Below are 25,840 nucleotides of genomic sequence, written 5' to 3'. Positions count from 1 at the left end.
GTAAGAATATAATATTATACTACAACATGTGCACAGTATGTTAAAGCAACAGAGGCTTTAAAATAATAAGTAATGAAGGTTGTCATCTATAATTTAATCTCTCGTCTTTGTTTTGACTTGACATGTAAAGTGAGACTGTGTAAGCTTTAAATGTGCAAATGAGATACATGTTGGTCAGGATACTTGGTTTGATTACAAAAAGGAAACACCATAAAATGCAATGAACTTAAAGATAAGCAAAAAGTTACACAGCCTCGCTTTCATATCTGAAAGTGTCACTTATTTGCATCAACCTTTTGCAAACATCTTAAGTGAGTAGGTGCGATTCAAATCAAATCCTCTTGTACAAATGGAGCCCCTGGTCATATCTTACACTCTACTACTGCAGGGTTTTATCAGGTCATGGAAAGACTTTGACTGGTCTTGGATCAAGACCAACCAAAGGTTTTCTGTCAGTCGTAACGCTGGATTTCGGTGAGAAGGATGTTGGAGAAAAAAAGTTTGGACCGTTAGTTGTCACTCTGTCATTAGAATTCTCACGTTTGCCTGCGATGCTTAGTCCCCTCAAGACAACGCTGTTCCCCGTGCCTGCCCTAATGCCCAGGCGGCAGATTGGAGAGTGCATGTATCGATCAACTCGGAGATTACATCGCTCCATCTGGCACTAGTTGGAATGCCACACATGAACACACAAAGCTTCCAATTTGGCCTGTGCCTATAAAAAACAGAGGAAGGTTTCTGTCTTTCTTAGCCACAAGCCAAACAACTACTCTGTCACAACTTTAACTCCTGCCTTTCCCACGTCTGTATCTCTTTGCTGTATCTGACATCATTGGGCTTTTTTCTCCTCCATTAGCCAAGTAAAGGGTTCCCAGTTGATCACAGCTGCGGAATAAAAATGGCAAAAATATTCAACCTGTAAACAGGCGATTGGCCCCAGAGTCTAGAGTCAGTGACGACAGCCTTGCCGATTACTCTGTTCTAGGATACCCGACTTTGGTGACATTGAGGCTGACCTTAGAGTCACCTCCCCCGCTGCCGCACTCTCCCTTGTCGTACCACCATTTGTTTTTCAATTTGTCCAAGAGGCCTTGCTCATTCAGTTTTAACACTGCCAGGTTAACAGCATTTCTTGAAACGATAAAACATAACTTGTAAGAAAATGAACAGGTCCGTGAGAAATCTAATATAGAATATTAGTAAAAAATAGTGATAAATATCAATGGTTCATATAGGGGGAGCACGGGAGGGACAAATTGGTAAAAAATTTCACTGGTGTGGAAGGGTGAGAAGCATTTTTACAGCAAAGAAAACGTTAAATATTAGAGAGGTGGCATGGAGGGTTAGATTGCTCGTAACTGAAGTGTGCGGGATGGGGACATTCTGTCATTGTTGAATTAGAAATAAGAACATCCAGCATGCAGCTTAACATTCATCACAACTGACAGACCAGCATTTGAACTAGCAAATTAATTAACGAAATATTTCACTGTTGAATTAGAGGCAATGCAGAAAGGGCACCACGGAAACCAGTAGGGAGGAGGAGAGGTTCAGGGGGAAAACAAACAAGGCTGGGGAAGGTGACGGTGCACATCAACATTCAAATGGACACACTGAATGTGACTAATATACCAATAACCTCAGGAGAAAGAAAGAAGAAAATAACAGACACAAACCAGATAGGACAGAACAAAACAAAAAATGGCAAAATGTGTTGATTCAATTCAGGGAACTCATAATACTGTTCACTCAGTGATGCACTCAGAAAAAAGGAAGAATTAAGGAGTGAGGAAGAAGAGAATGACAAAAGGAGACATCAGGGTAGGTGGAATACTATAACAACATGGAGGATATTGTTATATTATCCCACCCACCTTAATGCAGAGCCTTTCGGTGTGGCCACACCATAGCCTTTAGAGTCGAGGTTGCCGCCCACTTTCATGGTGTCACATGGCTTCCGTTGCTCTATGTACTCGTTCATTGTGGATTCGAGAAGAAAGGCAAACTTGCCCTTCGACTTTCGTACCCGGGAAACCCCGTCTGGTGTTGTCTTGGCAAACACTGAGGGTTCAGCTGATTTCATGTATGACCACATTTTCTCATAAACTGCTATTTTGGAGCGCTGCATTGAGGGAACAGAGAGAGAGAAGACAGAGACATTTAGTGAGGCACATTACTGGCAGACAGAAACACATTCATACAGAGGAGCTGTGGGTTTGAATTAAAAGAGCAGTTAGACATTCGCAGGAAAACACAGTTACCGTCTTATTGAGAGTTACACGAGAACATCGATACAACTTCGTGCAATAAGAGTTTAGAGCTGGAGCCAGAAGGCAGCGAGCGTAGGAAGTGTACAGAAATGACTGAGGGCATGGAAGAAACTGAATCCTGTGTTCAAGCTGAGATTTTTTTTGACCTTCTCCGTTACTTCCTAAAAACCCACCACCCAATATGTCAAAATGACACATTTATGGAACATATAACATTCTGTTTTGGGATGAAAAGCAGCTATTGCAAAAATTATTATTGCCACTAAATAAGAATAAATAGGGATTGGACGCATTTTGAAGAGATCATAATAAATCATTAGTAACTTTAATTTGATTTTGCAAGGTTTTTTTTTTTAAAATTAGTTTAATTTTAGAGCAGGCTAAAAGGTTAAAGTCCATCCACCTTCTCCACAAGTATGTAATTGGCAGCCATGATGAGTGTTGTTTAAATTCTCCAAATGCAAAGAAAAGGTGCTTCAATGCTTCTTTTCTTGTCTCCTTGTGTAGGATAAACACAAGGATCCATCCTTTACAACCATATAGTGGTTCTTAAGCTATTACACAAAGGCTTATTATCAGAATAAGCATATTAACCATAACAGAGAAGAATAGAAGAGATATTTTTAGCTGTATGATGTTTTTTAATTCTATGTGGTTGAAACTTCACAATGGTATGTGTGGTAGTAGATTTGTAGTATTAACATTTTACGCTTATCTTGCATAAATTTAACAGTCTCTTAAGAATAAACACAGCAAACTGGAAATCATGTTGATAAAAATGAGTGGACAGGAGTGTGAAGACTGTTTTGTTTTTATTCCTTTTCTTAACTGACTTCATGCAACTCTCAGCAAAAAAAGAGTATATTTTCCTAAGTTCCTAACTGTTCATTTGAAGTAGGAAGTATGAGCCTCGTGGTTCCAATGACAAACGTCACAGCAGGTGAATCCTTGCACCTGCTGTGACATCAGACATTGGGGGCGTGGCCAGAAAGTCCAATATGTGAACATTTCAGCACAGAGTGAGCTGACAGCTTTACGCCTCCTGCCGTCCAGAGTGGATTTACCCTTTAAATGCACACAGTGCAGCAGAGGTAGTGGGCTTTTTGCCAGCAGCCTGAAGTCTGACAACCTGGCAGCTCAGCAGAAGTAAACTGCAGGCCATGTTTAGTATCAATATTAATAGAGAGAGGTGACCTCCTCCTCCTCCTCAGTTTATGCTTCAACCAGCAGGGCGCAGCTGGCGGCACAATCATCACGGTTTAGATTGTTTTTAAAAATCAATCCATTTACACATCAGTACACTTTTCACTCGAGAGTACTGTGCTTATGTAACTTATGTTACATTTGTGCATTTGTAAAGATCTGTTGTGCTGCAGCTTCAAATATGTACTGAAGAGAAAACAGAAAGATACATAATATGCTGATATCAGCTGGAAAAGGAAGTAAAACATTCTACTGTAGGTTCGCCACTGAATATTTCAGTGCAAATACTTCTCATGCATGTGGCATATGTGAACCAGGGACCACTGTTATTTTAGTTAGGTTATAGCAATTTACATATTTAAGAGATTATTGTTGCTAAATATGTTAATATACACTCACCAGCCATGTTTTACGTACATCCGTAAAATCTAATGCAATTTAATACAACAGCTCAGCCACAAATTCTACTTTTACAAGAGTAAGCAACGTTCCTTTCCGCTAAATATGAAATGATGGAGTAATGGAAGATCTTTCACGTTTTATATATTAACCACCACACACTGTGACGTTAATAATAAACATAAAACTGATTTCTTATCTTTTTGACAATACCAGAAATTGTAAATGTAGAGTAGAACTGAAAATTAGAATAGATTTCACACACATGTCTAAAAAAATGACCAGTGAGTGTATATGTGCTATATATCATGGTATATGTCATGCAGTATGTGCTACGCTCTATTATAGTAAAATGATGGAAGAATTCCAACCAGCTGCTATTTGCATTATTCAAATAAATCATCTATGTGTGTCATTTCTCACTCTCAGTATTTGAGGTCAGTCTCTCCAACCCAGTTACGTATAATGTTACACAAGATGATAATTTGGTCTAATTATGCGACATGTTTTTGTCTGTCTTGGTTTTTAGCGTCTCGGGACCAAATTAACACAAGAAATGTTTTCACTTTAACACGTTATCCATTGAATTAATGTGGTTTGTAGATACACAAATCACACTCGCACACAAGCAGATTTGCCATCAGTCCGCCTGCTTTTTATCTTCTCACACGCTTTAGCATCTCGCTGCAAATCCCAAACAGCAGCTAGAGTGAGGCCTGTGTAGGTCTCTCTTATGCACATCTTTCCTTAAAAAGCAGCTGACAAATCAGCAGGTTGTCGTCCTAATTATTGCACAGAAATCCGATCCAACAGGGCCCATTATTCATGAATCCACATGATAACAAGTTAGATATCATTTTAAATAGTTTGTGTTATTTGCCATTCGACAGGGCACACGACTCCTTTTGTAATGTGGCTGCCTTCAACACATTTGACCTGCTTACTCGGAGACTGACAGCTTCACCTCTGTGGCCCAGTCAGCTGCCAGCTGGAGCGGCTACAGACATGCACAGCACAGCGCTGCTCTGACACTCAGTATGCTGCTAAAAATGGCCAGCGAGAGGCTGATCGCCGGTCACCAGGGAGCGGGAGTACACAGCTGTCTACAATAGAGGGGGAAAATAGAGAGGCTGCATTAAACTGGACTAATGTGACCTTCTGTGAGCATGGAGAGGGAGAGAGGCGCCTCAGAGGGAACTTTGGGTTGAAACTTTCCCCTATTTATACATGTGACAGTCAGCTTCATAATCTGGCAAACTAGAAGAAGATAAGATGTGACAACTCATTCCATCATACATTCATGACGCTACACGTTTCTCACTGACAGAGCTGGAATCGGAAAGTGTTTTTGTAAATATGCTATTATTCTGCGCTGCTTCATGTATTACATCTTTAATTCTTTGAGTTGCTCTTGTAAACTGTGTATTTGATATAGAGGAACAAGGTCTGTGTGACTGGTTTTATCCAGAATGTATGTTCAGCAACTGTGTGAGTCATTCCTACATCACATCTGGTAGGTGAACATAAATGAAAACATCGGACTAAACTGACAAACTATGTCAGCTCAGCGTTGCGTACGACAACATAAATAATTCACCAGAGATGTAATGGATTGTGGGCTCGGGCTAGTAAGTGAATCATTCTTGACATATGCACGATTTCAGTTCAGTGGAGTGTTCATATAAACACTCTTAACATGACAATAATAGCTGATGACAGGCCTTGGCCATGGTGTGAAAAACAGCAATTCTTTTCTGGGTTACATGAAGATGCACGCTTGTCAGGAGCAGCCTGGTCAGCCGTGTTGAAATCTGTGTAACTCCTCATGCTGTCAGACTGATTTATCACCGAGGAATCTTCTCACTATAGCAGCCATGGCTTAACAAATACAAATTATTCAACTAATTATTCTCAATTAGCCGGTGTAAACACAACAGTGATGACGTGACAAGCCGGTCGTGTCCTCTGGCCAACGAGGAACCTTTGGGTTCATCCATTCTGGAAATAAACTGGTTCTTCTTCCAGCTACCAGTTTATCTGTCAGCAGCTGACGGAAGCGGAGAGTGATTCATGGTCCTGTGTGTGTCTGTCACGCTGTCATCTCAAAACAGAGACAACAGGCCAAACAAAGCCTGTGCACTCTTTCTGCTGTTTTGTATTTATCAGCATGTGATATCTAGTTACGCGCATGGCTAAGTATGTAATTAGAACTCATTTACTGTATGTTCATGATCACTAGAAGCTAATAAAGCAACTAAACAGGAGCACGGCTCATTTAGCAGCATCTCTGTTATTAAAATCACTCCCAACTCACTGCAAAATTTCTACATTTTTGCTCTCTTCGCCCCACATTGTGTTTTTGTTCGAACTTCTGACATTATTCACTCTAATAGTATCACTGTGCAACACACAACCAAATGCCACAAGTTATTATTAGTCTCAGCCGTTTGTTGGGGGTTATGTAAATGTAGGAAATTACTAAATTATTATAAATTGAAGCTTTTGAGGCAAGTTCAGAAACAGTTATATGCTGCAGTTCATCACAAGTTTTTGCATTCGGGAACTAACTTATAAGGAATTAGATTTCTTGATTAGATTTAGATGAGATGGTTGATGCCACTCTCAAGTGTGTAGCTTAGGATGAATCTAGATTAGTTTTGCACAAGTGGAATAAGGGGAAACAGATAACCTGTCTTTGTTCAGAGCTAACAAAATCAGCCAACCAGCACATTTAAAGTCAAGTAATTAACACATTATATTTTGTTTAATTTAGACACAAACATAAATACAGAAAATGTGATGTCTTAAATAGCTTCATCATATTGGTAGCAGATCTATACATTAATGTCAAACAAGAAATATGTGCAAGCGTTTAGCTTCGACTGGTCTCTTCCTTTCCAATATTAGCAGTATAAGGCTGTCATTTTTTTTTCCAGCAACAGCTATTTAAGCAGTTTAGGATTCAGGTTTGCAATAACAAGTGTTCTGATCCCCACTCAGGGCATCATTTTTCTTATTGCTCCCTCATGTTAGATCGTTTTTGTTGTTGTTGGGCAGCCTCCAAAACGACGAAAGGCCATTATCTGCACATTAGAGGCTGAAAATTTGCATTATTACAAATCCCAGTGAAATGTGGTCTAAATGTGAACGTTCAATCATCGTCTTCAGATAGTCAGTGAGAATAAAAACGTTCATATTTGAACCTATTCTGCATGTCTTTCTACCAGTGGCATAGTCTTTTCAGCAGAAAAATGCTCACTGGGTATATTCATGTTTAACATCCAAACATGAAAGTGGATTAAATATTCTGATCTAAGATTTGGCACAATAGTCAATAAGTGTACATAACAAAACGGTTTTATCTCTTTTAATACTGTATGTACCTTGATCCAGATACGACAACAGCGTGCCTGAATGTCAGATTAATAATAATACATGTACCTAATCTCTGGAATAACAGAGGCGCAAAGTTCAAATCTGCTTTAACTATCACTTCATGGCTTTACGTACATTTTAAGTCCATCCTCAAGACCAGAAAAATGAAATACAACAAAAGTACATGTCATAAAAATTACCATGTTAGTTATGATCATATATTGCGTGTCCTGAAGAGGCTGTATGATCTGGATTAAGTGATACATCATCTTTGATGATCCCTGTAAAAGCCATTTACAGCTCCTATTAATCATTATCATTTAATCACCGGATTTCAATAACCACTGCTCAGTTCTGCTCCCCTGCACTGACATTTTCAGTTTGTAGGAAGAAAGGCCGGTAATTTGTCACTCAAGATGAAGCCACTACATGTCTGTCAATTATCTCCTCGGGAGCACCTTTGATAAATCGCATCCTGCCAAATACATCATGGATTTGGAGCATCTACAGAGTGGAACTGCTGCTTATGGAGCTGTGTTTAATGCGATGATTCACCAGGACGCCTCTAACAGATTCAATTTAATACATTTGTGGGGCAAAAAGCATCTAACGGGCGTGTATGGGGTGTTTTTAAAGCTGCTGTATGTGCCAATCGACTACAATATCTTCTTTACTTCGTCATCTCTTTTATAATGTTAAGATAAACGGATTAAATTTTCTGTTTTGATAGAGAATTACTGCTGGCAAACCAAACTCTAACTTGAATAGAAACTTGAATGTTCAAACAACACGACCGTTGGAGTGTCCTGATCAAAATCACATCTGTTGTGTGTCACTCCAGTCATAATAAGAGCTTCTCCTACAAGACCAGTTTGCGTTATTAGACTTTAATATTATACTGTTAAAGAAGGCGGATCTAAAATATTTGAAACCAGATCTTTGGCGTAATTGTCAGCTTGTTGTATTCTTCTACGCTTCAGACACTTACATAAGTTCTATAAGTGTATGTAATGTTTTACAGCACTGCAGTGCAAGGTACAGATGGCCTCCTCAACACTAATCACAGCAACTGCTGCATTTCAGTGCTTTCAGACCTCAGTTCAGTTTGGCACAGCAGACCACTCTGCTTGAATGCCTTCATAAGTTGGTTGGGGTCACACAATCATTACACTTGGTCACATTTCCCTTCAGAGTTAAATGTGCTAAACAAGAAACAGAATCCATCATCCCAAAGGTAAAATCAAGCATGCGTGCGTTTTATGCATGGATGCCTTTAATTCGATCTTGCTTGGACTGACTGTCCTAACAAGAAAGCCCCGTCCTGCCAGCAGCAGACAACCAAAACCAGCAGACAGAAACACGCTGTATTCATGCTGTTTGGAAATCTCAGAAGGGATTGTAAGATGTAATTTTATGTCTGTCTGAGACCAGTGCAAAGTGTCTTCCAGATGAGTCTGAAGGCCTAAAGGAGAGCTGGGTCTGTATTTATCAAATGTCTGAGGCTCACTCCGAGCAATCACACCAAGAGAACGACTGGGACTAAAAATAGAAGCAGCTCAGAGCTGGACATTCGATGTGAATGACATTTCCATTTCCGAGGAATAGGGCGTCCTTCTGTGAGATTGCAGTTTTGTGACAGTGGCCCGCAAATTGGAATTATAATGACATCTTCTAGTTCTTCTTCAAAGTTTTTTCTTAAGTTTCAAACACAAAGACAGAACTAATAGTCAAAGTGATAGTCAGACTGAGCTGTCATTTCATTTGACTTCATTGTGTGTGAATCGCTGAGCAAATCAGAGATCTGGGCAGCGATTCAAGGGCTGAGACAGAACTACAGCTACACAATCTGATGCAGAGCTTAAAAATTATGACTACATTAATAAAAACACAGGCTTACACAACACTTTACCTGCTGCTAAATCATCAACACTAATTAGTCAGAGTTATTAGTGTTTTCAGCTCTGCAGCTTTATCTGTGTTTTATCGTCAGACACTTGTGCACTGCGTGACTTTGATGAGGACATTTGGCCTCATGCTTCAGCAGCACTTTTGAGTCGCGGAAATAGAAACGAATCTGCATATTAACGGAGACGCAGTGAGACTAATCAAAGTTTGGTTTATGACTCTACAGATGGTCGAATGAGGGAGCATAATTGTCCCAGTTTCATAGATGAATTATTCCTGTTGCCAAAAATCTGGAATAAAAAAACCTTTATATTTTGTTGGAGAAAACCAAAGTTAATTTTGTGGACAAAATGGATTTGCAAACAGGCTGATAACAGGCGTCCCTTCCTAAGCATAATAACATAATTTAGCTGTGATAGTCACAGGCGGACTGATGTTCTGCTCTGAGAAAATATGAGCTCATCTTAGCAGTTTCTTTTAAATCACTCAACAAAACAAATGCATGTAATTTCCTATTAGCTGTTTACTCTTTAAGACATACTTAAATCCCTTTTATAAAACACAGAACAGCACTGTTTTGTGATGAAGTGAATTAATCAAATTTAGTTGCAGAACATTTGGCTTGGTTTCAGGGTTTTAGAAGTGCTGCATCAAGAAAAAAATCCAGTTATAGACCTTTTTTTAATTGATTATTCTTTCGATTTATTACCTGGCAGGTAATAAATCAAACTGCACAGGAAATCTCCAGAGGATTATTCAGCTCTGTGCTTTTGGCCAACATAGTGTTGGAAGGAGGTCTCGTTATATGGTGCAGCGACACGATGGTGACAGTCAACTGAGACACTTACCCTAAAGAACTCCTTAGTGGAGCCTGAGTCTAACGTCCCATAGGCAATCTCTGTCTGTTTGGCCAGATCCTCGGCGCTCTCGATCGGGGAGACCATCCTCTCCACGGTGAGGAAGGCAGCCAGGTTGGCTGTGTAGGAAGAGATGATGATGAGGGTGAAGAACCACCACACTCCTCCGACGATACGACCGGACAAAGACCTGGAAGAAGGAAAAAGAGCAAACACATACGCATGAGAGTATTGTGCTCAAATATACATATGGGAGAGGCAGGGATCATTTTCCATTTCATCTCCCATGTTTGGAACAATAGTGCTTTGATTTAGGAAATTGTAACTTCGTTTAAGAAATTGTCCTGTTAATCTTTTAAATGATGAGAACTATAAATGTACCCGCATGCCTCTGGTGATCACATACTTGCATAAATGAATTTAATGGAAGTCTCATTAACTCAATATAGCTGCCTATACAGCTGATTAAATCTTTGAAAGCAATAATAAGCCTCATTAACTCAATCTAACTGTGTCCACATTTAGTGTTGGAACTAATTCAGGTGAGCAGCCATCCCAGTTAGCCCAACTCAACAGCAGCCTGAATCCAGCAGCCTGCATGCCAGACCTGAGCCGGCCCAGAATCTGTCTGGCTCCTAGTTCTGCAATGTTGTGTGTATTTGTCTTCTTGTGTTGAAAGAAAGCAGGTGCTAGTCTTTAATTAAACATTACTAAGCAACTGCAAGCATTTCTTGTGCCAAGTAGTAAGATGTTCTGCTTGCAGGTGATGTTGCTTTAAAGAGCCCATATTATGCATATTTACAGCCTAAAAATTGTAATTTTTCAAGTCTATCAGAAAATGTTTACATGCTTTGATGTTGAAAAACTTTCATATTATACATTTCTGCAGCAGGCCTTACTCCCTGACTGAAACGTTTCATTTTAGCTTCTGTCTCTTTAAGACCCAGTCGGCTCTGATTGGTCAGTTGGGCTCATGAAAGTAATGCAAAGCTGTGTACATACCATAATGCCAGATATCTGAGTATAGGGTTGTAGTCCTTGCAGCAGTCCTGCAAGGAAGCTGCACATTCTTTGTTTGGGAGCTGCTATACAGGCGTTATGCAAATATGTTACATGATAAGGTAAATAAGTAATGAAGCAAAGGCCTGACTTCAAATGAAGCCTTTCTGGCAGATAAGGAGTCGTGTTTTCTGTGGGGGAGAATAACATCCTTTGGCATGGACTTCGGGATTTGTAAGCTTGCAGATCTTTTACAACTACAGAAAAAAAAACTTTGAAACTCTAGAGGAAAGAGTAGATCTCAAAAAGCATAATATGGGCTCTTTAAAGCTACAGTCAGTGTTTGAAGATGAACACCGACATTTGTAAAGTGTTTGATCTGGTTCAGAAGGTAATGCTCTCCACTACACTGTTAGACCAGAGACGACAGAACTCGTCTTAAATGAAAGCACCATAAGACTCTGTTATTGAAATCAGGGTGTGATGAGCCTAAGTGCTTCATCATTCTCCCATCATGCTCGCTGGTCTTTTCTTCCCAAACACATTTTTCAGAGCTTTCACATCAGTGCTCTGACGTCAAATCCATGCAGTTCAACCCCAGGATCATATTTTTTAAATTTGACTGTTCTCTGTGGCGTCGTCCCCATCTTCCACACACATACTGAATGTGCTGCTTTTGGATGAACTCACATTTTACACCAGGATCCATTTCATTTGAGTCTCTGCATTGCAGATGTACTGCTCTGGATTTCTCCTAATACACTGTTCTCATAGCTTATTTGTAAATTTATTCTGTCCTTGTGGTGTGTTGGAGATATTTTGTCTGCCATTCAGAGCTGCACTACAGTGTTGGTGCTTCACCATCAAAGTTACAGAAAGGCTGTTTTTCTAGGCAGATTTTGTTAGTTTTATCTATTAAAAAAAGGGCATGTAATTGGGATGATTCTTAAAAATAGCTTCACATTAAGGTCAGTTTCCCTACACAGATGAGCTGGTGTAAACACGGTTGAGCCAAAGGCAAAGTTGTAACCATAAAAAATGCACTAGAGGCTACAGAAGGTGTGATTAAATTATGGAAATAAGAAAATACATTTCCTCCTCTGGTGATTATCGTGGCCCGGAAACTGATGGTCTGTGTTAGGGCTATGGAGAACTGTTTAGCAAAAATTATAGAATCAGCAGTTTCCATTCTAAAACAGCATGTACTTCAGAGCCATAAGATCCCCCATTTGCCGCTTAATTGATTTTTTCACTGATTTGCCACAGAATGAGAAAGCTACAGATTCCAGCTTTGAAGAAGCTGCTTCCTCTGTGCTTCTTCCTTGTACTGACTCAAGTTATGCTCCTGCAGCGTCAGAACTGCAGATGCAGCAAACATCTGTCTTTATACCAATCTGCTACTAGATTAACTTACCATACCGACATCCCTCTGAGCTGTGAAAATATTTGCATGCCGTTGATGTCAACCACATGAAAACAGACTGAATTTGACTTCAAGCTTAAGTTGGACAAGCAGCTCAGCATTTTAGAAACACTCATTCACTTTACTTGACTGAATAAAAGAGCTATTTTCGATAATATTAATTTTCCCCGTCGATGATTGTGTATTCTAAATGTGTGCATTATTTCACACACTTGTCCCTATCTTTGAGACGTTCCTTACAAAATCTGAACATCAAATGTACCATCAATACAAACCAATATCTTTCCAGTGGTACATCATGAACCTTTCTATTCAATGTCATAGAAATCTGTGAAAACTCCTCCTCATATGTCTTCAATCCAAAGTCGAACAAGATCAGATGCCAATAAGAAGCAAGAGCAAGAATCCTTGGAGAAGAAGTCAGGGACACCACAACAATGCTGAGCGAAGAGATGGACGGATGGATGAATAGAGGGGATGATTGGATGGTCAATGTACTGGAAAAATACATAATGTAGCCATGGTGCTGATGGTCTTTCCTCACAAAATACATTATATGCGCCAAGTTGATGACCGTAAAATGGGACATGCAGCAAAAACACGGTAGCCCTCCAAGAATCATGAGGAATCCAAGCCGCTGAGTGAAATGTAAGGACCCCAGTGCATTTTACAGCCCTCAGCATGGTGGATATAAGTTATTTTGTGGATGCAAAGCATCACTGTCAGCATGCAGCTTCAAAACAAATGGAGAAACAGTACAGAGAGGCTTGGAAACAGAAATGGGAGCAAAGTGCAGTGAAGTGGAGCATGAGGTTGGGTGGACAGCAAAGCTCAAAATAACCTATATGCACCATTGCAGGATGGAAATGCATGTATGGGACTATAAAATGCAGAGAGATGATGAGGACATCTGAGAGGTGGTGGAAAATGAACACAACAACCAACCTTGGTGAGATATCGCATCCTTGCTGCATGAAGGCACCCAGGGAGAACCACAGGCTATTAAAAATCCCAAAGTCGTTGGGCGGGTCAGGAGGGCTCTGAGGGTCTTTGGCCTCATCGTTCTCGTCCAGATGCCACTCGTAAGGGCTGAAACGGCTCACCAGGAAGAGCACCACACTCACGCCGATATAGGCAAAAACTATACACATCCAGATCTCATAGGCCAGTGGGTCCAGGAAGGAGAACACCCCAGGTTTGGATTTTTGAGGCTTCTTAATCATAATGGAGATGCCCAAGCTCATGAAGGGCTTAGAGAAGTCTATCACTTCCTCCCGCACCAGTGTTATAGTTAGCGGAGCCACAGCTATGTCAGCTCTCTGTGAAAATGGGAACAGGCACACTGGGAGTTAGTCTTACAGAAGACACCATAAATAGCCAACCAAAGCGTTAAATATTGATTTAATAAAGGAAATATTGATAAACTCTAAACCAAACCAAAGTCAGATCGACAATACATTCACGGAATAAACTGATTGGACACGGTGGAATGCAGCGGCTTAGTGCATACTCAATAGGAGACCTGAGATAAAGCCAGTGAGAGGGAATCTGCCATTTGAAAATGAGTCACTCAGCATTTGTGTTGGTTAATGTCTTTGTCTCGGTCCAAATCTCCTCCATGAATCAAGTGGAGGGTTGGAAGACAGAGGTGGAGGAGCTTATGCAAGCAGTTCATGAAATGTGAATCAGACTGTTAAATTCACCTCCAACAGATCCTCTGCAATGCCTTACAGGCTTATCAATTAGTATGAGAGACTGCAGTGGCGAGAAATTTGCAGCGACTGGAGTTAAAACTGTGGAAATGTTCAACTCAGAGGATTCATATAAGGTTAGGGAGAGTCTCAGCCAGAAGCAGCTGTCCATTATTCATTCTTGTTCGAGTCCTTTCACATCTGAGCGGCTCATTAGTAGCAACACAAATTCATTGTTGATTCACAAACACAGCAGAGGCCTTGTCATGGCTGTTTCAATTACTACAGAGGTCATCTCTGCCTGTCAAAGCTATTAATACTGGTATATTCATAACAGCAGAGATAACACAGGAGACTGAGATTCCTACACCGAAGCAGATCTTTTTACATTCCAGTCTGCTGTGTGAGATTTTTTTTCCACATTATTCATTCAGCAGCTGAGGTCTCATAAAAGATGCAAATCATCTTGTTAAAGCCAGTTCAGGTGTGAGTGATCCACGAGACGCATGGTTAAAACCAGTCAGGTTGATTTTACAGCTGAAGAAGGGCTTTCCAAAACCCACTCAGAAAAAAAAATGCATCCCCTTTTTCTGTGTTTTAAATTTAATGGAGGTATTTTTGCTTGTACTGTCAGGTGTAATTCTCATTCACACTGGTGACATTAGAGGAGTGTTATCTAACAAGGCTTCTTCACCACCTTTAACAAGGACAAAAGCTTTCACATTCCTCTCAGTTTTTCAGTTAGGGGGAAAGTGAGTTTTAAAAAACTTAAATTAACCATGAAGAAGGTAAATCTGACAAAATGGGATATTTTACATGGCAATAGGGCTGCAACTAACAAAGATTTTCACTGTCAGTTAATATGATGATTATATTTTATTTCCTTGATTAATTATTTAGTTGTTTGGCCAGTAAAATGTTTGAAAATTATTGATTTGGGTTTCCCAAAGTCCAAAATGTTTCATTTTGTCCCTAAGATATCCACTTAACTGCCATAGTGGAGGAAAGAAACCAGAAAATAATCAAATATAAGTGGCAGGAATCAGAGAATTTAGACTTTTTTTCTTAAAAAGTTACTCAAACCACTTAATTTTTGATCAAACATGAACTGAGTGAGTTTTACAAAACCCCTCCCCATGGTTATAAATCATAAAATAATAAGAGCCACACAGACGGACTGACACTTACCCCATAAACCAGTTCACCCACCATCCCGTTCCACGTCTTGGTCTCTGGATCTCTGGCTCCGTATTTCCCATCTGGCACTACTGACAACTTATATTTTATCCCCACATGTTTTGCAATTTCAGAAGCTAAATCGACACAGTAGCCTTCATATCTGTCATTCCCATCCAGCTGCATATAGTTTTTCTTGTACATCACATATGGAGCTTCCTGTTAATTAGACATAATTTTGAGTTTACAATAAAGAAAGAACATATCAACAGAGGCCAGACCTCATGGGGTCACACGAGATCTTGGTTAATGCTGTAGCATGCAGACATGCAGGGGTGACAAACGCACAAACACAAACACACACACGTAAGAGGGGAACATTTAGACAAACACAGGTTAAACACATCTAAAGGCACATTTCTGCTGGGACTCTAAAAAGCGGGCCGTCTGCACTAACAGGAGAAGCGAAGCGTCTGATACATTTAAAGGAGGCAAAGCAGGATGTCGGGGCTCCCTCATGCTAAACCTCGTCCAAAACCTTAATCTGTTGAAATGGGAAACAGGCGGGGGGTTGCATGTGCTTTGCATCAGCGTGGCACAGGGGGCAGGACAAGCTGAATGGAGCACTTTTCCAGTTCATAAAGTAAACGTCAGCGACAGCAGGGAGATTAAAAGACATCAGAAAAACGTGGAGATTAATTCTTTCACCCAACAATTAAGTTAAACAAAAAAAAGTGTGAGCTACATCAGAAGAGTAGCTGCATGACGAAATAAAATTTCACACTGATTCAATTTGCTTTTCATTTGTTCCATCGTGACAATAAAATAATCTGCTTGTTGCTTTGATTATATTTTTTTGAGTAATACACATCACCTCTGTGCCTTGGATTCCAATAAATCCCTTATAAATCCTCTAAAATGTCAAACATGTTTGCCATTAAAGATGAACTAAAGTCACCTTGGAGATAACCAGCAATGCTGTTTTACTTTTAGTTTTTATCAGATGGCACATACATGTTCTCAGAGGTTATTTCACTTAATAATACAACAAATGCCATTTCTTCCACATCTTCAGAGGAGACTGTTGATTTTTACTGATGTGACGCTTTTACAGTATCCAACAGTTTCACTCCTTTGTTGTTCAAACTAGAGCTTCTCTTCCACTCTGTGGTCATGTATAATGTTACAGAAGACATAATGAAAGAATCACACCCCATAATAACAGGGCAGCCTTTCATTAAATATGGTATTTTCTTTCATGTCATGAAAAGTAACTAAAGCAACATGAAGTTAATGAGATGGCTGTGATGTGTCTAAAATAATAAGTCTGTTTATTGAAATCAAAAGCATGCCTGGCAGATAGAAAACAATGCGATGACACTACTCTTCTGCTTCTCTCCCTTCACTCTAAACACTGTCTGCTTATGATAATGAGTTTCCAGACACTGAAATGACAATGTATGACTATTGCATTCTGAATTTGCCTAAGATGCAAACATCATAAGCAAAGTCAGAAGGAAGGAGGAGCCATGGCTTTAAATGTAAGATAAGGCGCACCTTATCTTACATTTAAAAATGGCTGATGATCACTAACCTGCACCTGCTGGCTAGAACTAGTCTGACTAGTGCTAGTTGCTAACCCTGAGTCTTTTACAGAAACCTCACATCATAGTTCAAAGTAAAACTGGACACTGGATAAACAGCCAAAGGCTGCAGCCGATGGTTGTTTATGTCCTCTTTGTATGCAGATCATTTCATGTCTCCAGTGAGACGCAGCGTCGCTGACAGATTACTTAATGAGAGGGAAACATTTTTACTTACGTATGCACTGAATGTGAATACGATGGTGTCTATCTCTATAGTTATTATTACCAAAGCCGTTATTGTGATGTCACTACTACGACAGCCCACTGTAATATAAAAAAACCAAAATGCTTTGGCACCCACACGGATACAGTTGAAACACTCTTTGTGAATCGACTGTTTCAACATGTAGTGAGTGGATGGAAAGCAACTCAAAATAAAATAATTCTACCCTCCCAGGACAGATTGCAACAATGGACACCTTGACCTTGAGTGGCAGAAATCTTAAGGTGAAACACTTAAAACCTGTTTGAGAGTGTACCATAATAGTAGTGACCACAATTGTTCGGTTTTCCACAGAAGAGGACTCGTTGGTGACCTGCTGATCCATTATATATACAAATTTTTCGTACTCATTCCAGTAGCCGATCTGAAAACAACACAAAGGTTCAGAGTCATTACAAGAAGCAGAAAGACATCGTCACAGTAGAGCCTCCAAGTGCGAGCGAGTTGGTCGGCTCTATCTGTACCGCTGGAGACGGAGCCTTATATGTGATTTAATAAAAAGCTTGTAGTGGTGCTTCTCACTTCACCTGGGCTACACTTCAGCAGAGTAGGAGTAATCTATTCCTGGCTCAGCAAATGCTCTCTTATATAACAAGAAAGCAGCACCAACAGAGCACTGGAAGAGTGATAAGATTAATACCAGAAAGACAAGCCTAATAGTCTAAATATGCCTTATCTAGCCAGTGCAGTCGGTTTTTACACTTCTATTAATACTGCAAAAAAAAGGCACACGTCATAATCTAAGACAAAAACAAACACTGGCCTGTGTCTGCTCAACCTGAGATGATTCCAGTAGCTGCATTATGTTTTTTTTTTTCTGCTACACTCAAATTTGATTCAGTCAAGAAGAAGAAGAAGAAGAAGTCTCCCATTTCATAACGCACAGTACTCACTTTGTTGTCACTGCAGATTGTCTCACACTGACTTTGGACGTGGGTGCCGCTCTGATGTGTGCTGTCTTCTGAGCTGAGCTATGTGGACGTTATGAGGCCACTCCCTTTTGGTGCCAGCTTTTTTTTTTTTTTTTTTTTTTGAGGGGACTTCAGGGCCATGGAGCTACTGTAGCCCAGCCAAAGAGGGTGTGATATGTAAGCGTGTGTTCATTTAGACAGCACTGTTTTTTAGCCCTTGGCTTTCCCAATTATCCAAATCCCAATTACCACAGCATCACAGAGCATGAGAGCCACAGTATCTGGAGACATATCAGTGTCTTAAAATTCAAAAAGTTAGTTCATTTTGCTGTCAGGAATCATTGTTAAAGTGAAATTTTAAATGCGATGCTAATTGGTTTTTAATATAAGGACATGTCAGACGTGACCTTTCAGCCTCGGTTAAGGGTTGACAGGTTTGTTTGCGAACAACATTTGCTCTGGTGACTGGAGCTTACACGCTAATAAGGGCAGAGGCACAGTTTTTTCAGTGGTATTGAAGAAAAGGTCTTAATCATTCAGCATCTAAACTAACAAACACTGACAAGCGCTGCAGCTGACAAGTTAACTAGCTAAATGGCTTTTCCAAGCGAGTGCACTTCCTCCCAGTAGACGCTTGTTTGCTACCTCTTTGAGCAAGCCGAGGCACCAGAGAAGACATGTGTCCGTGCTTGTAGGCAAAATGGACACACTGTAGCTGAATGCTAATGTGCACTGCAGCTCTCTGCTCGTAGCTGTTTTCTGTCTGCGTCAAAAGCAATTTGAAATCAAATGTTTTTTATTTGCTTTTCTCCCTTCTGAATACATTAATTTTTTTCAAAAGAGAAGATAGGAGGGGATGTAGTTTTACAGAGTTGATCTTTATGTTGTAGCATAGAACATGCAATAAACATGCAATCTAATCTTTAAATTGCGCTTTTATGCTACAGTTACAGGTACAAGTAGATGAAACTTTTCACAAGAGATGATAATATGTCTACGAATTTACTGTAATAATGGTCTAAAGAGCCTTTCAAATAATTTTCTAAAGGAAAATGCTGAAAACTGAACTGAATTTTAAAAACACACATTTAAATGTCAAAACAAATATGACCATATAGCAATAATATACTAAGGATATAATCTTGCAAAGCCCGTCCACGTTTTGCTGGTTGCTGTCAGCCAAATTTTTTCTCCGAGGTCATCGCACACAAGGTCTTATGGAAAGGCTAATCAACTCTAATATGTTTCTCAATAGGTTAAGGCATGTCATTGTCATCCCAAAAATGTGTAGATTGGCCCAGCTTCCATCTGCAGGTCTCGGCTGATTCTCAGTGGATATTTTCTCATATGATTCAGGTTGGATTTGCAAGACTGGGCTACTGGCGACTTCTATCCAAATCAGAATCAACCCCAACTCATATACTACCAGTATACCAAGAGAAAGCAAAGCCCTCAACACATAGCTGGTGAAAACCTGTCAGTGTTTATGTAACAGAAGTCAAAGTGCTGATATGTACATCATATGCTAATCCTGTAAAGAGTATTTAATTACACACGAGTTAAATTGTTAAAAATGTTTGAAGGCTGTGTGCTCACTTACCCTCCTGGGGCCTCCGGTCTTCATCTCGTACACATCAATTGTGTAATTAGATCGTCGACCAAATGTGTCAAACTGGATGTTTCCTGTCATACCTTGTACTTGGACCTGCCAGGCACCGAGAAAAGGATGATAACACCTGTTCCTGACATACAGCTGAGCAAACTCCATGTCAAAATATGCATTAAATGGTCTTGATTTATGGTGCCTGGTGTTCTCTACTGCAGAAACATGTTTTCATAATTCCAGTTTACTGGCGGACAAATGTGAGGTCTGACACTGGTCGATTCAGATCACTATGGAGGGATAAAATCAACAAAATGATCCTAAAATAGTGGATGGGAAAGCAAGGGAAATTTTGCTTTCAATATTTGCTGAGACAAAGAGATGATCATGTCAGGATGAGTGGGCGCAGATTTTTAGTCACTAAATTGTGGGTTTGCTCACATTGCAGTATGTGAGGAAAGGGTGTAAATTTCTGAAAAACGCAGTTCTAATATTATGTACACTACCGTTCAAAAGTTTGGAGTCACTTGGAAATGTCCTTATTTTTAAAGAAAAGCAGTTTTTGTCAATGAAGATAGCATTACATTAATCAGAAATACAGTCTAGACATTGTTAATGTGGTAAATGACTGTTCTAGCTGGAAACAGATGATTTTTAATGGAATATCTACATAGAGGTACAGAGGAACATTTCCAGCAACCATCACTCCTGTGTTCTAATGCTACATTGTGTTAGCTGATGGTGTTGAAAGGCTAACTGATGATTAGAAAACCCTTGTGCAATTATGTTAGCACATGAATAAAAGTGTGAGTTTTCATAGAAAACATGAAATTTCCTGGGCGACCTCATGCTATTGAATGGTAGTGTATGAAACAAACTACAGTGTTACATGGATAAAGTGGTACAACACTTGTTCAGGAAGCTCTAAAAAATTTGATTCACGAAATGTGAAAACGCACATAAGTGGGTTTCCACCCAGTAACGGCTGCCGAGGACTTTATCTGTGGTTTGTAGAGATGTGGGTTAGTGTTTAGTGATCTTTTAAGAAGAGGAAAAATAGAAAAAGCAAAACGAAAATCAATAACTTTTGAAGCAAAACCGAGTGCAAAGTGAGATAAAGCCAAGATGGAACTATGAATTAAATAAACAGCATGACAGTGAAGGCCCTCAGCCCTACCATTTTGAGGGCTCTCTCTATGTCGATGCCTTGGCTCCAGGGCACTGCTGGGTTGGCGAGGCAGTCGCCTGCGCTCCCCCTGCGAGACACGTCCACTCGCTGGCGTCGTAGATACCGGAAGGCCTCCGCAATCACGAGGATGGCATCGTGGGTCAGAGCTGATGTGTACTGTGACACAAGAAACCGCGGTGATGCACCAGTGACATCAAACACTGAGCTGAACTGAACTGCCATCAAAGCAAGATTATTATCCCTGCAGCATATGCACCCGGATACAGCGCCACTGATATATAAAGCAAGAAAAGCAAAGCCTCGCTTTCATGATTGACATAAAAATTGCACCATTACGAAGGGCCTATCTGTTCAAGGACAAGCAGGTGACAAGTTATTTAAGCAATGTCTTCGCTGAAGGAATTCAGAGTGACATATTTTCTGTGGTTTTAGGGAGCAGAGTTACTACCTTAAAACTTGGAAGAAAAGCAGTGGAGGAGGTGTTGCGGGGAGGGGGGTGCGTCTTTGAAGATGTAAAATAAAATGCAGCATCGGCAGCTATATCTCACTGACCTTCAGCGGAGTGTTTTTTGCTTCTGGAAATTCTCTTTCATCCAGGCGCTCCCAGCGCTGGAGGAACTGCTGGACGATGGGGCTGTCTGGGCTGATGATCTGGAAGCCTGTGATGTTGGCTCCACCAGAAAACACTCTGTCCAGGCTCATGTTGGAAAAACCCTGAGAGCAAAGAGCACAACTTGATGGTGGCGGAGTGAGAGATCATTAGCGGTGAAGAAAATACATTTTAAAAACTGCTTGGCTTGTCCATCATGAGCTTATTTCTTACTTCGGTTTAATTGCTACACTGAGTTGTACGTCTATCAGAGCTACATATTAAGTTTGACTGTTCTGCTGAGATACATCTACTGAGAAAGTTGCATTTATTTGCACTCTATTGCGTCACATTGAGCACTGCTGTTCTGTTTTTTTTACTGTGTTGTGTTGTTTAATGTTGCGAGCTCTCACCAGGTTGGCGAGGATATAGTGGTATCCTCTGGTGTTTTTTCCCGAGGTCACCACCTACAATTTGCAGGAGAAGACACACACTGAGTCACATTCACGTCTCATAACACTGAGAACATTCAGAGCGCCGAGATTCAGAAATGACAAAGACCTTCGATTTCAGAATAGTTGGCAGCAAGAAAAAGGAAAAAAAAAAAAGAAGAAATTTTAGAGTGACATTTGCAAGGGCAAGAGGGAGTATGTGAGCGCATTTGTACATTTGTGTGTGTTTGTATGAGACGCACACAGAGAGGGGAGAGACTGTGATGACAGTGCTTGTTCCTTTCCATTAACTTCAACATGTAAAATAAGGTCAAGGCTCTGGCAAACCTCCCTCACTCTTTCTGCAGCTGCCTGTGCTCCACAGTCTGCCTCTTCCTGCTCCGCCTGTCTCAGTCGCACACTAGACTTAATTAAACCCAAAACGTTGTGCAGCACCTGTCGGAGGCAGCAGACACACAGAGAGCTGCACATGCTGATTTCTTTAAACTTCTTCACCAGTCAAGCCTCTCTATCTCTCCCTCACTCTTTCCCATCCACTCTCTCTTGCTATATCTCCCTCTATTCTGATTCTACGTCGCACCAAGCTTCAAAAAGATACTGTGGGGGTGGATAGTTGGTTTTTTTTCCTGTCTTTTCACTTTCTACACTCCTCCACAGTTTTGATATGTACACTCAGCCACTGAAATCATCTAAATGTTAAACGTCCAGAGTGATAGCGATATCACATTTGAGTGACTTTATAAAGGACCTGAATGCAGATGAGAAATTTGACAAGGACAAGCATCCCTGTGGTGTATTTTTCGCGCTACCTACATATTTTCCTGTTAAGTCTGACTTGCAATCATGTAACACTCGTCCACTTTCACACTCTGCGGCTCGTATCTGCATGCAGTGTCACAAATGTGTTTTCATTCACACCTCTGCATTTAAAATCCTGTGTTTAATCCTGCCCTAACGTCTCATATTAATCTCCGGAGAGAGAACGTCCTTGATGCTGCAAGGCCAACCCACGGCAAGCGTCTGACTCTGAGCAATTTCTACAATAAATTCAATTACCTCTGTTGGAAATGCAAAAATGATTTCATTGTGTTCAACATTTTGCGCCCCCGACAAAGACACTCAAAGTGCCACATCATGCATTTCCCTCATGAGCCAAAATTCTTAGAAGCTTTTCTGCTCGTTGTTTTCCAAATTGTCTCAAATAGCTTTTCATTTGCTATTCCTCCATGTGAGAAGGAGCCGCAGTGACCCAAGTGTAGCGAGCGCCTAATGAAGCTGCAGTGCCTGGAGTGCCTGGCTACAACTCTCCTTTGTCACACACTCATTCAGACTTCACAGTTCTATATGAGCCTCTGGTCTGCACGGAAAGGAAAAGGAACATTTATGAATTCAGTTACTGTGGAAGGGGTCTCTACTGCCCTTAATGACTGAAACAGCCTTTAGCTGCTGGAGAATAATCAGCTATAAACATTTATTGCTTACTGGAGCTGGGATTGTGCACAGGGACACAAAAACTAATAACTAGAGATCTAAAAGTTATAATGAAGGCAAAGTACTCTGACAGCAGTTCATATGTTTCATATTTTAATTTTACTAAACTGCAGTTTAGTGTTAAATGTTACAAGCTTCTACAGACATGATTTAACCCTCGTGTCGTCCTGCCGGTCAAAACTGACCCGTTTTAAAGTTTGAAAATGTGGAAAAAAAACATTTTCACAGTGAAATTTGTGATGTCCACATTTTCAACATTTTTGGGAAATCTTTCAACATTTTTTAGTGGAAAAAAAGAAATGTTAAAAATGTGAGTCAAATGGAAAAAAATCGATCCAGTGAAATTCGCTGGATTTTGGTTGATTTTTATGCAAATGTTCTTAAAGAAAATATTAGAAGTTTTACTGATATATATGAAATCACTTTAGATATTTTTAGGATTTTTTTGGAACATTTTTACAAATTTTTTGAAAATATTTACTAGAATTTTCTTGCCAAATTTGGGGGATTTTTTTTAAAATAAAACTTTTAAGGGAAACTTTTAAGGAATTATTGGAATTTTCTTCCTGAAGGTTTTGCAAATTTTCAGAAATTTGGAGAGTTTTTTTGCAGAATTTTTGGATTTTTTTCAGACAAGGTCTCTGAAGAATGGTAGAGTATCTTTTCAAAACTGTGTGGACATTGGTATCTTCCATGCTGAGAAGGACATATGCAGCACTGAAAAAATGAAAGATCTGAATCTTAGTAATGAAAGATAGACAAGCCTGCATGGATTGAGCTACTACTGTGGGGTCTGTGTTTTCATTACAGAAAAGTTTTTAGATTTACACAGAAGCAAATATCCTACTATTCAAGTTATAAGTTATTATATACTGTGAAATGATCCAATTTTGAATCGCTCCACTTTGCACAGGAGTGTACTCACTTCTGGTACTATACTTTATACATGTTGTCTCTTAGTCGACAAATGCTGATGGTTCTATATACTTTTATGAGCATTTGTTTGGCAGATTTATCACTTGGCTTATGTATCAAACAAGTACGTCTTTTCAAAACAAACAATGCTTAGACTTGCATGAAAAAAAAGAACGTCCCCTGACAGCTGCATGGGTAGTCATTGAACTGGCAGCGAGCCCAGAGAAAGACAGCTATTCTAAAGTTGAGAAATCACTCAGAACACTTGCAGTTTCCTCTCTGTTATAAGTCAGTTGAAGGGATGATTCTGGGATGCAGCTCCTGTTTGATCTTGTTAGCATTTAACTGTTATTCATGGCTGCAGCAAGGGCAAACTAGTCGAAGTCTGGCTGATACACAGTTCAGGATTAAACCAGAGTGACAGAAATCAATTTTCTATATTAAAGACATAAAAAAACTAAGATAAAATGTTTTATAATATAAACATTGTGGTTCAGTTTCAACCACATTAATTTTTTCACAATTCAAATTTATAAGCTTTAACAGGAGAACATAAATTTATTTCAGTATTCATAATTCCTGTTGTTAAAAATTGTAATTATTTTTCCTAAATTGATCAGTACGATTTAAGCATTATTAGTGATAACGAGGTCACATAGGGTGCAAAACAGTCTGTGTAACACTACAGTAGATCAGACTTGCTCATCTGGGATTTGGTGCAGCAACACAACAAATGTTCCCCAGAGATCACAGTGACGAAGTCTACAACAATTTTTGTGCCTGAATCTGGCTTTGTTAAATGATGTTACCAATATTAACAGTTAGTCAAAATTTTCAATAAAATCATATTGATAATAACAGTCATAGCAATTTGTACACATAAATAATATTACAATAATATCAGAAATGCAGTTTAATAAAGTAATTTCCTGCAGTGTTTCACTTGTTTGTTTAGTGTCTTCAAGTTCATTTCTCTACTGTTTACAGAGAAATGAGTATCAATCCCTGTTTTCATCTTTTTGTTTCACTACATGAGTACTACAGAAGTTCTTCTGAGTGATATTTTCTGTTTGATTTTCTGTAGGATCTGCTCCCTCCTCTGTTGGCAGTGCAGCTTTGGGGAAAAAAAGAAAAGCATCTGGGCATAACAAATATTTTTAGGATCCTGATGCTCCAGTTTCATGGTCCCCTGGGATAATCGCTTTCTGTGACTATGTGAAACCACCAGAAACCTGGAAGAGGTCAGGTACTACCGTCGCTTAGAGAACGACACATTTATTGTCACAGGACTCATACCTTCCTCTCTGTCAAAATCCATTTCTCACAAAACAGCCACTTCAAACAGCTCAGGGAAAAGAAGACCAAAAGTATGAAACCAAAGGGGAGGGGCGGGGGGAAGAGACCTGCAGCACTGATTGTTCTCGCTGGCTACTAAATTTTTAATGCTCATTGAATGGAAAAGATAGTCTAGGTGCCATGACCTCGCACCTGTTTTCTGCAGGTAATGTTCTCATCTGGCAGCA

General features: G+C 39.8%; 1 protein-coding gene across 6 annotated transcripts in view; it reads right to left on the bottom strand.

Moving 5' to 3' along the window:
* gria3a (glutamate receptor, ionotropic, AMPA 3a) overlaps positions 1–25,840 on the bottom strand; it is an 83,124-nt gene that overhangs the window by 10,504 nt on the left and 46,780 nt on the right. For 3 of the 6 annotated variants that reach the window (XR_002746942.3, XM_035954540.2, XM_023284008.3), the window contains exons 5-14: positions 21,873–21,926; positions 21,423–21,584; positions 20,859–21,026; positions 19,679–19,783; positions 17,424–17,531; positions 15,311–15,517; positions 13,377–13,750; positions 10,001–10,199; positions 1,875–2,122; positions 1,017–1,131 (exon numbers count right to left, since the gene is read on the bottom strand). Coding sequence is in view for 5 of the 6 variants with exons in the window: in XM_035954540.2 (XP_035810433.1) it covers positions 1,017–1,131; positions 1,875–2,122; positions 10,001–10,199; positions 13,377–13,750; positions 15,311–15,517; positions 17,424–17,531; positions 19,679–19,783; positions 20,859–21,026; positions 21,423–21,584; positions 21,873–21,926 (1,740 nt within the window). In the remaining variant the exon portion in view is untranslated. The remainder of the gene's footprint in view (positions 1–1,016; positions 1,132–1,874; positions 2,123–10,000; positions 10,200–13,376; positions 13,751–15,310; positions 15,518–17,423; positions 17,532–19,678; positions 19,784–20,858; positions 21,027–21,422; positions 21,585–21,872; positions 21,927–25,840) is intronic. The other 3 variants (XM_035954542.2, XM_035954541.2, XM_023284009.3) reach the window with 1 other exon arrangement.

Source organism: Amphiprion ocellaris, chromosome 14 (assembly GCF_022539595.1).
Source record: "Amphiprion ocellaris isolate individual 3 ecotype Okinawa chromosome 14, ASM2253959v1, whole genome shotgun sequence".
In the NCBI taxonomy this organism is placed as follows: Eukaryota; Metazoa; Chordata; class Actinopteri; family Pomacentridae; genus Amphiprion; species Amphiprion ocellaris.
Note: the sequence above shows the minus strand (reverse complement) of the source record. Positions and strands in the feature narration are given on the sequence as shown.